The 18,346-nt window shown below is 36.8% G+C and overlaps 1 protein-coding gene across 1 annotated transcript; it reads right to left on the bottom strand.

Moving 5' to 3' along the window:
• Positions 1-238: 238 nt before the first annotated feature.
• Smp_138750 (unnamed protein product) lies at positions 239-17,971 on the bottom strand (the record flags this gene model as incomplete). Its single annotated transcript, XM_018791351.1, has 8 exons — positions 17,881-17,971; positions 14,032-14,075; positions 9,087-9,406; positions 8,196-8,427; positions 7,577-7,827; positions 3,843-3,947; positions 1,553-1,825; positions 239-535 (listed from the first exon to the last, which is right to left on the bottom strand). Exons 2-8 carry the CDS (start codon positions 14,060-14,062, stop codon positions 239-241), a joined length of 1,509 nt encoding a protein of 502 aa, XP_018645489.1. The 5' UTR covers positions 14,063-14,075; positions 17,881-17,971.
• Positions 17,972-18,346: the final 375 nt, after the last annotated feature.

Below are 18,346 nucleotides of genomic sequence, written 5' to 3'. Positions count from 1 at the left end.
TTAATTTGTCAGTGTTGTTTCATGAGTCACGTCTATTCGGTAGTACCGAACAATTTGAGCAAATAATTAAATGAAACACCCATAAGTGAAAGTCAACAGATTTATAATAGTGTGAATATATATATTTCTAACTATGTGTAGGATAATGTCACGCACCAAAAGGGAAGCTGGAAAAAAGATGGCGGTATAAAACTGAATTTAAAATGATATGTAGTCTTTTGAAATAATCTCACTTGTGTCAGTTGAACCAAGTCATGTTTATTGTTGGTCGAAACTTGTAAGCAGGTGCAATGAAAAATTCGTTTTTCGTATTCTTCTCTAGTTTTACTGACGCTGAACCGTTCCCATGATTTATGAAATTATCTACTACATCACCATACTTTAAATGCCCTTTCATATCTGGTATAATCACATCAAATTTCAGTCTACTGTAATCTTCTTGATGGAATGCAAAATCGATGGAATGACATAATTGTGTTGCATCACCGAATTCCATATGACGCGTTTGCATTAATTCATAGGCTAAACGACAAATCTAAGAAAAATAACTATAAGATTAACCATCATATATGAGTTGTTAGGATAATTACTGATATTATTTAAAGATTATCATCAAATTTCGAGGATGAATCGCAACCTCTGTGCTTTCATAGCTTAGAATTTGAATGAAATTTTATTACTGTTGACTCAGATGTAAACACATTTTCTTCGGGATTGTAGAGAATGTTGAACATCTTTAAAATCATGAACCGATCTAAGTTTGACCGCCATAGAAAACCTGGAAGCACTGGACGGCTGTGTTGTCGTAGTATCGAACTCACTGGCAGTGAGCACCAAAGTTCATGCACGCAGGATTTGAACTCAGGACTACAGTGTCCACTAGTGACTAGTTTTGAGAGAAAACACATTCAAAACAGCTTGACAACTAGTGAAACATTACAGCCAAAATCACAGATATATATATCTATATATATATATATATATATATATATATCAAAAGCTATTAATTTTTCTTGACTAAACTTTTCAAAAATGGAGATGTAGTTACTTCATCCTATATGAATTGATACAAGAATGCTCTAAACTTTATTACCTTTCTACTTCAAATGGTATTCATAGAATAATCATAATAACCAATTCGTAATGAATAGTACGGCATTGGGATAATAGGAATTTCACAATTATATGTTAATGAGATTTTTCAAGCAAACAAAGACTGTACGCCTTATTGTAGATTATTTTAAACCTAATAGTCGTTTCGCTTTATTCATGTGATTTTATATTCACATTCATAAGGACATTTTTCACAGAGAGCTAAGAGATATACACTTGAGGTATCAAATGCTGTTAATGGAAATCATTCAATCGACTAGCAAAAGACCTCTGTATTTCTCCATCATTATTGATGAATGATTCTCAATCTTGTGGTTATCATCACTGCACCTCTGTACAATGAACGTGAACTGTTTATGCGACGTTGTTTGTTTCATTCGAATTCCAGTCGAAATGAACAACGTAATATTGGAGATAAAATTCAAACTATATTACTTACATTCGATGAAAATGTACACACCAGGAAATCTGTCATTGAAAGTGCAATGACGTCAATGATTGCATTATTTATTGAATTATATGTCTTCCGCATCCTCAAATCAGCTGAATGGGATCTACCTGGACTACCATACAAAATGTAGTTAGGATGACTGTATGGGAATTGAGTAAAAACATTCGGATCATCTGTGGCCAAATAAACACTTCGTTTAGCAGAGTTATTTTTTCTAATAGTTCTTCCAAAAATCGATCCAAATTTCTTCTCTTCTATGTCCTATAAGTTGTGTAAACGACAAAGCAGGTTCATTCTCTATAATGATAATGACAATGTGGTCGGTCTGAATTCGACGTGATCAAATTATGTATAATATACCATGAGAAACATTTTTTGTTCTCACAGTGCGCAGTTTTTACTCATTCAAACAGAATTCTTAAGACGGAAGATAATGTAAGTACTTCGTAACATTAAACTCCGTAGTTTGCATCATGGGCCAAATTTAGTTGAATAGCAGTGAAAAACTAGGATGTATGGTACAGATATTTCGTCCTATTAAAGGACTATATTGCAATCCAAATCAATGACTCCCTTAAAGAATAAACTCAGTAAATTTGAAGATCACAAATAAGAACATGACCTTTAAGATAGTGGGCTAGGATCGATCACTGAAAGAAACATGTCTACTGCTCCCTGGTTTTTAATGAATATCAACCTGAGATTCAACTGTGATGTGAACAACCACACTCCACAGTCTCAAATCTACAATTGTAAGTGAATATTCCATAGCATTTTGCCAAACATGTTTACTAACAAATCGTTCTCGAATAATCTTTAACTATATTTAAATAAATCACTGTTGTTTCCCATTGAACTGGCATCATATGTATGTTATATGTTGAAATCTTGAAAATCTTTCAGAATAACATTAGCGCTTCACGACAAGTTTTCCACCTTTCCTTCACACTACAACAAATAAGCATAAATGTCAAAATTACATTACTCAATGAGTCACATTAAAGTAATGTAGTATTTTTCACATTTATAGAACCTCAATTTCAAAACATGCAGATAACTGACAAATTCACATTGTCGTGCCTGTCTAGTTTAGAATTCTGATTGATTTTCAAATGATTCAAATTTGTATGTACTGTATTTTAATGACACCTTTACGCTCATATACTGAGGAGTTGAGCACATTACAAAACATTCGTTAAAGAACAAAACAAAGCTTGCCTGAATAAGTTTATTTAAATAATGTTGAATTTCGTAAAGTGAATTGTTCACCACGGAGAAAGTTAAACGCTTTGATGCCTTGATTGATACTGATTACCACCTCTCCACGAATTCGCTTTAGAACGTCATTCATGGAATTCCATCGCACTCGACCTATGCTTCTGAAATGTGTTCTTTTCATACCACGGAAAGCATGGAAACATACATCAATAGGTTCAATGTTTGTGCACATGGAACACCTTCAATGAACTTGGTCTTCTACTTGACCATTTGTGTACATTTATTTCTTCCAGTTGTAATCAATTTTAATTACATAATTCTGTTCATACGTGATATGTTTAAGCAATTGACTCTTCTAAATACATATGCATTTGCTTTACGAATTACATATTCTTATCATTAGAGAAACTATTGAGATATACGATTATGTTGATCTAATACCGTTTACTGAATATCAGTTCACACACTTACATACTAATGCAGAATAATAACACAAAGAAAGAAATACTTCTGTTGATGATGTTAAATTCCCAGAATTCACTTGGTAGAGGACCAGTTTTTGCAATTTTATCTTGAAAATTTGAATTTCTTTGTTTTCGCGCCAAAGGCGCATTTTTCATCTTCGCGTCGTATCTCCCACTCGGAAAATATCTTAAACGCTATTGATCCGTTGTATCTCTCAGTGTGCTATTTTGCATTGCTACCCTCGGATAATTTTATGCTTTATATATACGATTGATTTCTTACCCTTATGATCGCTGTGCTTCTGGCTGTTTCCGGAATATATTTGATTCGCCTTCAACTTGGACGCGTCAGATTAGCTAGCTTAACAGTCTCTGGTAAAAAAGTCTTTTTTCCGTTCTCTCACTTCAGACATAACAACTTCATAATTCAATTTGCATTTTTAAATATATTCATCAAGCACACATAATAAAGGGTAACTCTTACGTTGTGATTAATCATCAACTGAAGTGCGATCAATTGATTAACGAATTACAATTTACTTATTGAATACACAATCAGTTGATTTTAAATAATTGAGCTAATCTTATTGACTTACATGTCTCTTCGACATTGTCAGGAAACTAGCATTTTGTTGATCAAAGAATTTATCCACTTGTTTCATATACTCTGATAAGTTGTGAAACTTAGCCTCGTAAATTATCTAGAAAAAATAGAACAAGCGCAAGACGTGATCGTTTTAATTTATCGTGGTGTTCATCTTTTTAGAAAAGATGGTATCAATGATGGCAAAAATTTGATCTGTCTAAAAGTGGTAGGGTTTACTATACAGACAATACATTCATCATAATCTAGAACAATTTATTGCAAAGTACTTACAAATTGATCGCCGCCATTTCGGTCAACATAAACTTCTTGTTGGAAGTAGAAAAAAACAGCCGGTAGAATCAATAAAGAGAATCTTGGAACTTGATATACAGAATGACAAATCACACTTGTTGAATACTCACCTATAGCAGCAACAACGCACTGACGCGAAGAATATATTTTATACAAACACTACTCAAAAGGACAAAGACAAAGGACAAAGCACCACAGGGAAATGAAAATGCATGCGTTATGAAACAATGGTTAGACGTAAAATATCATGAAGAAATGTCCGTTAATATACCGTCAAATATAAAATCAGTACCAAAAATCAGCAAACGAGAAGTTTTACTCTATATGAAAAACATCATGAACACATTTAAAAGGCCATCAGCAGTAGCTGCAGCCTATAATGCAGTACAATCATTATTGTAAAAGATCAAGTGTGTAATGAGAAATAAAGGCAGAACAAACACCAAACATAAGAAAAACTGGTGAATCTGCGACCAACACGACATAGAATATAGTGGTCACTCTCCCGGTCTATGTCTTAAAGTAGATTTGCCTGTACAAATGGTTGTGAATAATTTTGCGCATAAATCCAACTAAAGAAATGTCAAAATACTCGACGCTGGAAGCACAAAAATCTGAAAGAAATTTAAAAAGCCTGAAACCTTATTCTATTATCAATCGGTTCTTACTTATTTACATACTCAAGCATGTTACTTCCAATGGAGCATTGGCCGCCAACCAGAATTCTTCGACCCACTCTATCCTGGAACTTTCTTTATAGTTCTAACCCATTTTTGTTCATACTCCTCATGTGTGTCTCCATTTCTCGGCGTAATGTCTTCTTCTATCTCCCTCTTTTCCATTGACCTTCAGGACTCCATGTGAGGGCCTACCTCGTGACGCAGTTAGGTGATTTCCCCAATGTGTTCTATCTACTTCTAGCGCTTCTTCCTGATTTCTTCCTCCGCTAGAATCTGGTTTGTTCTCTGCCACAGTAACTTGTTGCTGGAAATGTCTGGTCAACGGATCCGAAGTATCTTGCGTAGTTAACTGTTAATAAACACCTGTTTCTTGTGGTAGATGGCTTTCGTAGTTCTATACGTCTCCGCCTCAAACGGTGGAACTGTATTGACATTTGTATTAAACATTCTGATCTTAGTGTTGGTTGACAATTGTTTTGAGACCCAGATGTACTTCAGTTGTAAATAAGCTCCCCCTGCTTTGCCGATCCACACCTTAACATCTGCATCTGATCTCTCGTGTTCATCAATTATGCTGCCCAGATATGTAAAGGTTTTCACATCCTCCAAACCATCTTCGTCAAGTGTGCTTTCCCTGATTTTCACTGGTCGTTCTGGTTTACTGTAATTTCCAGCGTGTTCCTTTGTTGTATCATACAATTGTTTCATGTTTCCTCCTCTTGCGGCCTTTTCCGCCGTCATTGCCAGATGTTGCACATATTTAGGTTTGTTGGTTCTGATGTTCCTCTTCACTTGCTTGCTTGTTTCTGTGTATTAGGCATGTGCGTTGGCTTTTTCTGCTCTTGCTCTTGCTCTTGCTGATACTGATTGTGGCCTTCTTGTTCCTCCTTTCTTCAATCTTATCCAGTATACTAACAGTTATCCATTACATGTGATGGTGCTTCTTATGGCTCAAAACCTCTTGATGTTTCGAAGTGATTATCTCTTTTATCCCTTTCCAGTTGCTCTCTATAGTAGTTCCCTCTCCATTGAGTAGATCATGAATGGCCTAGCGGGCTATCTTGAATTTGTTCAGTTTGTAGGTATTCTGAAGAAAAATCGTATAAGGCTTTTGTGATGTTATCCACCCCGTTGTCCAGTGCTTCTTGAGTTTTAATTTCATCTTGGTGACCAGCTAATGATGATCTGGTGCTATATCAGCTACTCTCTTGGTTCTCACATCCTCCATCGTCCTCCTAAACTTTCTATTGATATAGATATGGTCGATTTGGTTCTGCGTGGTGTGATCCGGTAAATTCCATGTGGTTCTGTCAATGCGTTTATCAAGGAATGTAGTGCCGCCTACGAACAGTTTATTGAAGGCACGTAAGTTTGCAAATCTTTCACCATTTTCGTTACTTTCCCGCAGCCCATGTCGTCCCATGACGCCTTCATATCCCGTGTTGTCCATTCCAAACTTGGCATTCAAATCTCCCATCAGAATTGTCAAGTCCTTAGTTGAGCATTTTTCAACGATTGACTGCAGCCTATCGTAAGTTTGGTCATTGACGTCTTCATCGTAGTCGTTGGTAGGCTCATATCATTGGATGACGTTCATTGTAATGCCCTCTCTCTTTGCTTTGAAGGAGGCATTGATGACCCCTGGTTCATGAGATTCCCATCCTTCAAGTGCAGTTTCTGCATACTTGGATGGCATCAATGCAACCCCTTATGTATTTGTGGCATTTTCTCCTTCATGGCCTGAGTATAACAGAAGATCCCCTGAAGCTAACCGTTCTTGTCCAACCTGCTTCCAATGTGTTTTACTGGTTCGAAGCACCTCCAGGTAGCATCTCCTCATTTCTTCAGCGATTTGGAATATTCTTCCGGTCTCCCACCATATATGAGCATTCCCTGTACCTAAACAGATGGATGCTCTGGTTGTTAGAAGGGGCATAGGTCTCGTGACTTCCGAAGGAACTGAACTTTCATCATGAGCCTTCATAACTCTTCTAAATGAAGACCTTCTGCCTCCCAGGGCAGAGTTTAAATGGTTTAAATTACTTTTTCTGGCCAACGTTTTTTCAGCGAGTTAGTTTTCTACGGGATAGAGTCGCTAACCCGGTGCGCAACCATCCTACCTTATCCGTGCTTGAAACCAGCCGGAACCCACGGATGGTCTACAGGTGGAGAAATGAAGGTGTAATGAGGATACGTACTGTAGCAGATCTACTCGTGTCTACTTCTTGATATACAGCAACATGTGGAGCCAGAAAATAAATGTTTTCAAACAAAGTACTGAAATGAGGGTACTTGTACTACATTACCAGGTGAAATGTGAATATTTGGGACACTTCTCCTCCCAAGATATATCCTGAAGAACAACAATACACCAGTGGTCAGTAGACTAATAGTTTGATCTTAAGAATCTATACAGAAAGCCAATCGGTAACGCTTAACAGACTTACTGCATGGAATAATATCACGAATTGTTTATTTCATTCAAACATCTGATTAAAAGATAAACCCCGAACCTTCGCTAAACCAAATATATCGAAATCAACCAAATCTGTCAACCAGTATTCCATTGACAAAGATGATGATTTCTGAATGACAAACCCAATTTTCAAACGTATTTCAATCCGAAGACAAAACTACTACAACAAACTGAAAACTTGCCTTACATTCTGAACATGCACTGCCAAGATTCTGAACAATTAACAATAAAGTGCATCATACCATATTCTAACGAGGTATATAAACAAACACCAACCTTATCAGTACGTCTGATATGCACGCCAACAACAGGATTTCCACTCGCTTTAAAGCTCTTCAAGGTTGCATTGATTAATTGTGCAAATTGTGGCCTTGGACGCAAAATATAGGCTGCTAGTTGACCAGCAAACCAAACATATGGTGCTTCATGTAAACGTAATAATTCTGCATTCATATTTATCGGTAGAACATGTGGCAACCAGTTATGTGCTATGTGACCATATCGAATAAAAGGACATCGAATGTTATCTGAAGTAAACAAGCGGACGAAAATATTCATTAAACATGATAAATTGTATGTTAAATTGTGAATCGAGTGTCTACCGATCAAAGATAATAACTGATTTGTGAGTCGGAAAAGCGATTGAGCGAGATTTTATCAATATTAGGACGAACAATAGGACATGAAATTTTGCAAATAATAAGATTTGTTTACACGTTCTTTTATGTAAATAGTATACAGTGCTATGTTACTTGATGGGTTCTTGTCAATGGTTTGCAGTATTTACATGTGCTTTATCAAAAGATAATTGAAAATGTTCTACTGAACAGTTCAATACAATCATAAAGGTCTGACAATAACAACAAACCGATAATAAAAATTATCGTTTACAAACCTGATCTACCATTTGTATCCACATGACTACATTTCTCAGAAAGTGGAAGTGTGTTCTGATGAAGCCATTCTCGAAAAACATCTCCGGGCGGGTGATTCATCACTATTAAAACGCGCTCCGATTCAAAGGCCAATTGAAAACAAAACATGAGTTGATGCATGGAACAACCAAACCCACACAAATTAGTGAAGTCAAATGTCACATATTTGGCCATTTTGCAATCTGAAGGATTCTATATAGATATATGTTCACAGGGTAAAATACAAGTTATTCGATTGAATAGTAATAAACACATTGTGAGCGTTACTAACAAAAATACCATAGATACAATCATTATAATGATTTAAAGGCTAATGATTTTGGTTATATTCGGGGAATGTATTTCGAACTGATGATTGTTATTTGGCTTGATAGAATCTGAGAACCAACCTTTGAAAAATTCAATTGAAACCTGATAATGATGTGAAAGTGACTTGGTTGACTAACACGACTATGGTGAACTATTTAATCCAGCTTTGAATATTCTCATATTGTCTCGTAGGTGGTAGAACTAAGAATCATAGGTAAGCAGATCGGTATCAGATTTTTTCATATATATTTTCTTACCATTTGTATTTATGGATAGTCCCTTAAAATACATGCCAGTCAGGTGAATGACGTATTCTTGATTTCAACTGCGTTGACTTATGTTGTACTGGTGCCTAGTAATGAATAAGTCAATTGCATACTCAATAGAATTCTTCACTATTCATCCTATGCAAAGTATGTTCCATAAGTATTTCAGGGAAAATCGAACGTCATTTCACAGATCTTATTTAATTCCATACTTATGTGGAAACTCAAGAATTTGATACAGTCGAAAGTGTTAAGAAAAAAGTAATCGATTCTAACCTGTTGCTCTTGAATCTTCTTCTCTAGTCTCTGTGAAAGCTTATTTAAGCCAATCATTTTGATTTGTGAAAATCCATCTAATTGACCTAATTTGTTAAGAATAATTTCCAAATATAAAATAATTTCCTCCACATTCTGTCGATAGCGAATTAATGATGCTTGTATAGATGAAACTGTTTCATTGTTCAAATCCTTATGATGAAGTCCTTGTAATTGTGTAGAAATGCTGTGTAAATTTGTCAAAGTGTTTTGTGCTTCATGAACGTAGTTCAAAGCACGACTTCTAAGTGTTTCATGAGAAATACCAATGCGATTTTCATCTGAAATGAAAATATTCAAGTTAAATATTTCCTCTTATTATAAATTAAATGCAAATTTATACCACTTCACATTTCCTTTGATGGACAGTGATATATGCCAGTCAAATCAATTACATTGATTCATTGAACAATCCTGACTAGTTATAAATCATTTAATAATTCATGAGACACTATTGAAAAATGATTTTCTCGTGTTTATTGTTGGGGCGATTATGAAAATTTCTAGCAACAGATAAGAAAGTATCAGGAAACATTAGGAAGCATTTTATCCAATCAGCGTTTGACTAAACGTTTTGCTAGAAACATCATGAAGATGTAAAGTTACATTGACAGTTTTTGATTGACTGTTTGCTACACTGCTACTATGTTTAGCAACATTCCAGAATTTTTTGAAAAACTCAAGTTTGGGTGAAAGTGGGAATTGTGATAAGAAGAACCTTAAGATATTTATATTATTGACATAACATACTTCTTCAAGTACCCACTAGCGCTGCTCGGGTAGAAAATAGCCAATTAGTATGCTCCAACACAATCTTGTATGGAAGATGCATTAATCCAATCTATATCCAGCTAACACCTCCCATTTGAGCAGGTGAGTAGGATTTGGTGTTAGGGTCTACCTCTAACTGCATGACTGGTCTCTGTTTTCTATTCGTTCACCTATTAGACAATAAGGGAGTTGTGTCACACTTTGTTTGGACACATACTGACCTGCATGGAACATGCCTTAATCCAAACTATATCCCACTAACAAATATATTTATTATTGAGCCTCTCTCTACCCAGTACTCAATTCGTTTGAAACCACCAGGTTCAACCTTGGTATCAATGGTGTGAAGTCAGCTTGGAAATCCCATGAAATCATAAGATATACTTCCAGATAGGAATAACGGAAAGACTATGTAACTTTAGATGAGTTGTTTGAAAATGCGTTGCTAACAGTCCTACTATCGAGAACAAGAACACCGATAGGGACAACCAAATTTACTTGAATACAAAATTACAGCAGAAGATGTTTTGTTGAGATCATAAGTCAATTGAAACTAGACCACCATTAAAAACCTGAAAGCATTGAATGGACGTTTCTTCCCATTCATGGCAACCTCAGAAGTGTTTCCAAGTCTTTTATGGTGGTCCAGCTTCAATCGACTCGTGATCTCAACTATTAAAATTACTAAAGTATCCAAAAAACCCTTCCGATACTAACCAACATATAGTCACTAGTGACTGGCTTCAAAAGGTATTTTCTGGAGTTCTAGTGAGAAGCAGTGACCAGTGGAGTTCAACCACGTATGGGTTCGAATCTAGCGGGGCGGGATCGCGCACTGCTGAGGGGTCCCAAAACTGAGCGAAGCGGCCGCTCTGTGCTTCCAGGATTTTCATGGTGGGCTAGCCCATAGTCTCAACTAATTAAATTTCTTAATAAAACCTGAGAATCATACAGTAAATTCTTCACTTGTAAAATGTTAGTCAGTTGTCTCAAACCTAACTGTTCCTTCGTTTCCACACAAATCACTATCACTTGTTGTTCTCTCTTCTTCTATCATTTTAACCCTTTGCTGCCAGACATTTCACTTGCGATTGATGATGCATACTACTTATATCTGTCGACATCAGTTTTATTTTGACCTATGAACTACTATTATATGATTTACTATTCTTAAGGTATGCCTTGTCTATCACTTACTATCTTCCTTATTCACAGCCACATTTGTTTAAATATTGTACTAATGTTGTTTCCTATTTAATGGTACAATGTGGTCTGTCTGTTTGGTATATAAATCTGGTGTTTGAATGAAACAATGATTCTTTTTTATTGATGACCGTTTTCATTTTGATTTCCAAATGCAGTACATTCGTTCGTGTTCATCTAATACTTCTTCATTAAATTTCGTTGTTCTTGGATTTACTAGTGCATACTGCAATTCAAACACTCTTATACATCACATTGGCATCGCGATGTAGCCTGTGATAGAATGATCGAACATACACTTAGATTTTAATACTTTTCAGGATTACATGGTGAGGTTCAAAATCTGGACAATGACCAATGCAGAGATTGAGGATTTCAATATCGTGACTCATTTCCTTACGTTCATCGGAAAAGAAGCATATAGCCTAATAAAGACTTTGGCATTAGCAGAAAAGCTGATTTCACTCTCTCATGCAACTCTCATGCAACTAATGCTGGACCATGTAAAGTACACAAATTTCGAATGCCGTAAAAGAAAACAACTAGGTAATAAGGTTCGCCAGAACATCGGGAATTTCACCACGTTACTACGTCGTCGCAGTCCAATACGTAAACAGGGCTATTCAGAGAACAACTCATTATATTGTGAAACGGTTCTCGAAGATGAGCACAGGTTTGGTAAATGCTTGTTCTATTGCAAGTTTTACCTATATAATTCATATGTTTTTCGTAATTTTTAATGCCTCAATTGCGTTAAAACTGGACACATTCAGTCAGTTTGTAATACCATGGTTCATTTCGCTGAAACTTATGCTGAAATTCGCGACTGTAATCCAATTAAGTTGGATGTTCCCAATGATCACTTATCTTTATTCAATACTTCTGGAAGCGGTATAACGTCACATAGCAGTCCAGAGTTGAATGAAACCCAGAAACAAATTTTTCATGGTTTTGTACCAGATATGGTATGTCATAATGATTCACATATTTCTGATGAAATTTCTTACAACTCTGAGAATAGTATGTTGTTAGCGTGAGATTATAATCAAAAACCATATTCAGTTTTGGTTGATGCTAATTTTTCTAATGATCCATTGTTCTCTAATGTGACTTTTCATATCTAGAGCTTTGATTCTTACTATGCCGCGTACTACTAGACTACTTGAACGATCGAACCCGTAACGTCGTAAGAAAGAAGACAGAAGACTAATAAGTAGGGACTTTATTCCCGCAAAACAGTGTCAAAATATACTACAGAAATCTCATATTTTTATAGTTTTTGACTGAGAGTAAATCATCATTTCATACAACCATTAGGCACATAGGGGTCATTCTTATCTATCCAACTGGGAAGCTACACGTCAACATTCTAGAATTTTTTCCTAGCAGTGATTGGGTGAGATATCTGAGGCTCTCTTTTGGCTTCTTAATGCATCCTAGAGTTTACCGGCGAGCCGGCCTTACATGACGTCTAATTAATTTGGGGGAAATGTTTCAGAAAGATCGAGTTCATATGTAATATCAAATGTTCTTCGTCGTCGCCGTGGATTTATTTTTAGTGATATTCTCAATGAATGTGACGAATATGTTCCGAATGAGTCGAATTCTATTCACATTTGTGATGTTTTTGTATCGGATGTTGGATATTCTCACGAACAATGTATGTTGAGTAGAATCCCTAGCCAGTGGCATGATGAATCAGAGGGAATAGCAAGCTTTCTTGAGGCAATCAGAAAACCGATTTTTCCAGATATGGAGTTTGCACAGGCGGAGAATTCAAATCACGTCCAAGATTATCCTAATCAGTATGGGGCAGATGCATGCTTTCCACTTGATTGTTTCGCAAACGAATCAAGCCTAGATGAATCACATGTGTTAATTACATATATCCATGTATTTTTATTTGTGTATTCCATTATGAATAACAAAACGATTATGTATCATAATTTTTATGCAAGTCGAATTCACATGATGAAATGCCTCAAATTATGTGTCGGTGTTTATCCCCAAATACTCACATATATTATTCGGAGCGTAAGGACCCAACATTATTTCATGGGGGAGGATAATTTTGGAAAGTCTATGATGCAAATTCTGGATGTCATTGGTTTCGCTACGCAACCAACATGATGGATGTATACAATACCAGGAATCAGGTGAGTCTGTTCCAAATTTGGTAGGTAATTCTATATACTAATGAGTATATTCTAGATCGTACAGAGTCTACATCTATTACACAGTCGAGCAGACACGTGATGAACCTAGAGAGAAGAGGAACGATTGGTTTCAGGAATATGGATCCTGATTTAAGCGGTGGCGCATGTGGTGTTTGAATGAATCAATGATTCTTTTGTATTGATGATTGTTTTCATTTTGATTTCCAAATGCAGTACATTCGTTCGTGTTCATCTAATACTTCTTAATTAAGTTGAGTTGTTTCTGGGATTACTAGTTCATACTGTAATTCAAATACTCTTAAACATCACAATAAACCCAGCATATTTGAAATAAATGATTCATACCGCAGAGGCTGTTATCGGTGTTCTGGACTTAACTGGCTGAGCTGGGCAGCAAGCATGACCGATAAGTACTCTAGACTGCTTGTACAGGTTTTATGAGTCATCGGTCCGATCGGTAAAACACTGCTCTCTAATCGGCGGTATTATCCTGTTATACATTAGCACGGCATCCAGGCCACAAGTTATAACCCATTCCATTACTCAGTTCACTTCATGCAACACATAATCCAGTATCATTTATCCAATTTAATATGTAAACACATTATTAATTCACTCTCCGACACTACACATACTTATAACGATTGTCAGTGATTCAATTTCATTTTATCTATGATATCAGCTAAATGTTCATCCTTTCAAAAATTATTAAGATTAACTATGAACTATTGAACAAGAAGAATAAAACAACCTACTTGTTATTTGATCCATCTTGATGGTTTTCATTGAAATACTTTCACTGAAACAGAAAGGCGAAAAGTTCATTAGTATTATCTAAGAAATGTTGGATTTTGTATAATTGTTGTTACAGTGATGTGAGTTGTTCTGTTGAAGCATATGAACATGATCTACATCGCTCAGTGCCAAGAAGCCTTTATACTGCCAAGAGTGCGGAGTGCTCGCCCTCTCTATCGAAATGCTGTCACGCAACCACACGTATATAGCCTCAGCCAGTTGAGTCTTATCCACTGCCTTCTCGTGACATTATTGTTGTTTACGAAATTGCGAGGACAAAAAGTGAATCTCCGGCGAATTGACCGGGCATCTAGACACGTAAACTTTACCTAGGGGAGTTGGGAAACCCTGATTCCTAACCAATGGTGCACATGGGCTTCAGTACCCTGAGAGAACCAATTGCGTATCAACGAATTGTTGGTCAACGGCTACCATGGTACTGTATCTACTCGCGATGCTCCACTGCCTTGTGGGTCAGACCTTCGGGTCAAAGGCTCGGGATGTGACCTAATAAGAAAGCCACCTGCTTCGGTCTGGACACCCGGGAAGTATCACGTCCCTCACACAAATCTGGTGGGATGGAAATTACTGCATCTCGGCCTTTGCCCACTTTTTAATAAACGCTAACCAATCAAGAATGAATTTTACTGCTGTCCTTCGCCAGAAAGCGCGTTCGACAGATATTGTAGTACTAGCCCGAAACTTGAATGCACAGGTCGCGCGTTTAGGCACAGAAGATAGTCGTTTAGGTGGTCGATAGGGACATTCTAGCCCAGGACAGAAAACGTGAATCGTCTACTGCAACTGTTCATGGACGATAACCTGTTTCTGGCTAATACTAATTTCCGGCACAGTCATCGCTCATATGTCACCTGACGTCTTCCCTCTGCATCATAGCCTGAACTCAGATTGATCATATCGCGATCACCTAACGCCAGCATGGTTGTGTGCAAGACCACCGCTATAAATCACTGGGCCCAGATGACTGACCTCCGGCTTTTTTTAAGATGGTGGTGACTTTCTTGTTAAGAAACTGACAACGTTGTTTACAAAGGTCTGGCAACTAGAGGGTGTTCCAACATCATGGAATGAGTCAATAGTTTTCCTTATCTTTCAAAAGGGTTCACGTCGTTCCTGTAAAAGCTATCGAGGGATAAGTTTCCTTCCGACTGTGTCCAAGCTATTGGCTTCTGTCATATTTCGTAGGTTGTTCAAAACCCTGGAATGATTAACTCGCGAAGACCACGTTGGTTTTCGTCCTGGTCGAGGGTGCATTGATCATATCTTCACCCTCCGCCAAATGTTAGAACATGATCATACTTATCACAAGCCAAAAATCTTAGTGTTTCGTGACATCAGGACTGCCTTCGATGCGTTGGACAGGACTGTTCTCCGTTATTGTCTATTGAAGAAGGGTGTGCCTGGGAAATATTTTAACATCTAAAGGGCCGTATATACAAACACTTCAGGTAGAGTGAGGGCATACGACCACCTTTCTCTTCAAGCTATGGAGTTAGAAAGGGTTGCCCAATCTCACTATTCCTCTTCCACATTGCCATCGATGACATTCTCGAAACAGCTCTGATGGATGTAAGTAATGGCGGTGTGGATATGTTGCCTGGAGAAAGACATCTTGACCTTGAGCATGCGGATGATATTGTCTCATTGTGTGATAATGCCCAAGCCGTGCAATCCGCACTTAATTAGTTTTCAATCAGTGTCCGCAGGTACGGTATGTGCTTTGCACCCTCCAAGTGCAAATTACTCCTACCAGACTGCCAGGATTCTCATCCTGTACTCACCCTTGATGGTGAGCAGATTGAAGTAGTTGAGAAGTTCGTGTATCTAGGTAGCTACATAAGTGCTGGTGGTGGCGTGAGTGATGAGATTAATGCACGTATAATTAATATCCAGAGCGGCTTACGCCAATCTGGGCCATCTTTGGCGCCTTCGTGATGTTAGTCTGGCTGTAAAAAGTCGGATCTACAACGCGTCGGTGAGAGCAGTTTTGCTCTATGCTTGTGAAACCTGGCCTCTCTGAGTTGAGGATGTTAGACGTCTCTCTGTGTTCGATCATCGTTGTCTCCGAAGGATTGCTGACATTCAGTGGCAACACCATGTTAGTAATGCAGAGGTTCGGCATCGTGTGCTCGGGCGCAGAGACGATAATTCAATTGATGTCACCATCTTGAAACACTGACTTCGATGGCTTGGACATGTTCTACGAATGTCGTCCCAGAGAATTCCACGTCGTGCAATATTTGCCGACTCTGGCACTGGTTGGAAAAAGAGAACAGGTGGTCAGTGTATGGTTTCGTGGTATGAAAGAAAGCTGCAAAAGACTGGCTTCTGTTGGCCCTTCACGACCACCTGTTTGGGCTCCGAGTGATGGTGCAACACAGTGGCTAGAGACGTTATCAAATATGGCTCAGAATAGAAGCCAGTGACGATCCTGCTGTGGCCTTCTTTTACATTCTTCATGAAAAATAGTTTTAACTTTCTTAAATGAATGAATTATTCTGGTTGTACCTTTCCGGTTTCCTCGTTATTATTCTCAATAATACAATAACATACACTAATCTTTGGTTGTTATGGTTCTTTCCTTTTTTTTCCTATATGCACTTTACCTTCTTTTTCTCTTCCCATTCTGATTGTTTTGTGTGGTGCATATATATCTCGTGTCCCTTTGTACCAATATTTGTGTGTTTAAATAAATAAATAAATAAAAATAACATCGCTCAGTAGAACAACACTGATAACTAACAGCAAATAAGTAAGAAATTAAATAAACCTCCTGATAATCGAATAAGAAATTGTACTCATTATTAATGTCCATTCCTGCTATGAATTCACTGATCATGGTTTATGATTTTTCATCATACAGACCAAGGTAATTGTTCAATGCTTTCTTCTTGTTACCAACCAAACTATGGTTTTCTTGTTTAAACGATCAAGCAGTCCCAAAAGTAGGAATTCAAATACAAAATCAAATTAGTTGCATTGAAAGTGATAGTTAGTAAATAATGCAGACTTATGGATGGTTGGTTGTCTTGGCAATTTATAATAAATGTACAACATGGTGTTTGAAATCAGAAATGATCTACTCTTTCGAGTAAGTTTTAATTATACAGTTAAAATATTTAGCTCCATATATCTGGCTCAATCATTCCACTCCTATTACAAGTACTTCTAAGCAATTGCTATTGGATGTTATCGTATGTCAGCACATCAAAATAGGAGCCCAAATATATTTGGTCGTGAATTTCGAAAACCATTTGAGAATAATTGAGTATATTTATGTCTGCAATTCATCAATTAAATCATTTCCACTCAGTGTCACAATAACAATAATATTTTCAACCTACATAAGGGACAAGCTATATGTGAACATTTTGCCAATGATGACTACTGAACAGACAGTTTAGGCATCCACAGAAAATTTTAAAGTAATCCTAGTAAAGATGCTGTTACTGGATATCACAAATAATAATAAAGAATACAAGTAAAATGGGTATATATGGTTGACACAAGCTTGAATGATAAGCTAGCAAATATCAAATGTTTAATTGTGGCATAAAGGTGTAAGTAAATACTTAACAAGATACTCTTTCCTATACAAAATACATACTGGAAGACTAAATATCTAAAAGTGAATTTATTTTAGGCAACAATTTTATATATTTGGTAACGAAAATCACACCTTTAATCACTTCGTCATGAATAATTTTTCAGCACCATTGAAAGTATTAGTTGTTCACGAAAAATACGGATTTGTGTACGATAATATATAAAGTGATATTCTCACTCACCTGAAGTCAAATAATCTACGAAGACGCGAAATCCGAGTTGAGACCCAATCTACTCCTTCTTTCGCAACTGATGCATTATTAATCAGGTCTTTCCAGCACAAGTCTGTTTTCGAGGATGTCTTCTTTCTGAAGTAATCTCCGATACAAAGCATCAAAACAGGCAATAGAGGTAACCATAAAACAACGGAGAAATTGAATTCCTTTCTTGAATATCTGCACGAATGAATGAACAGACTATGAAAATATATCTTACCTCATGATCTGGTATTTTGGCCTTCAACAATTCCTGTACTTTTCTTCTGTAATAGACAAAGACGAAATTGAAACTCTCCCTGAAATATGTAGACAAAAAATGTAAATCATGCTAAATACTCATAACTTGTATTTTGCCTTTAAAATTTACTCGTCAGCGAAGCACTTAAAAGAGTCATTTGCAGTAAAAATAAAGGCATGCTCCTATATAGCT

Source organism: Schistosoma mansoni (assembly GCF_000237925.1).
Source record: "Schistosoma mansoni, WGS project CABG00000000 data, chromosome 3 unplaced supercontig 0083, strain Puerto Rico, whole genome shotgun sequence".
NCBI lineage: Eukaryota > Metazoa > Platyhelminthes > Trematoda > Strigeidida > Schistosomatidae > Schistosoma > Schistosoma mansoni.
This window is presented reverse-complemented; position numbering and strand designations above follow the sequence as displayed.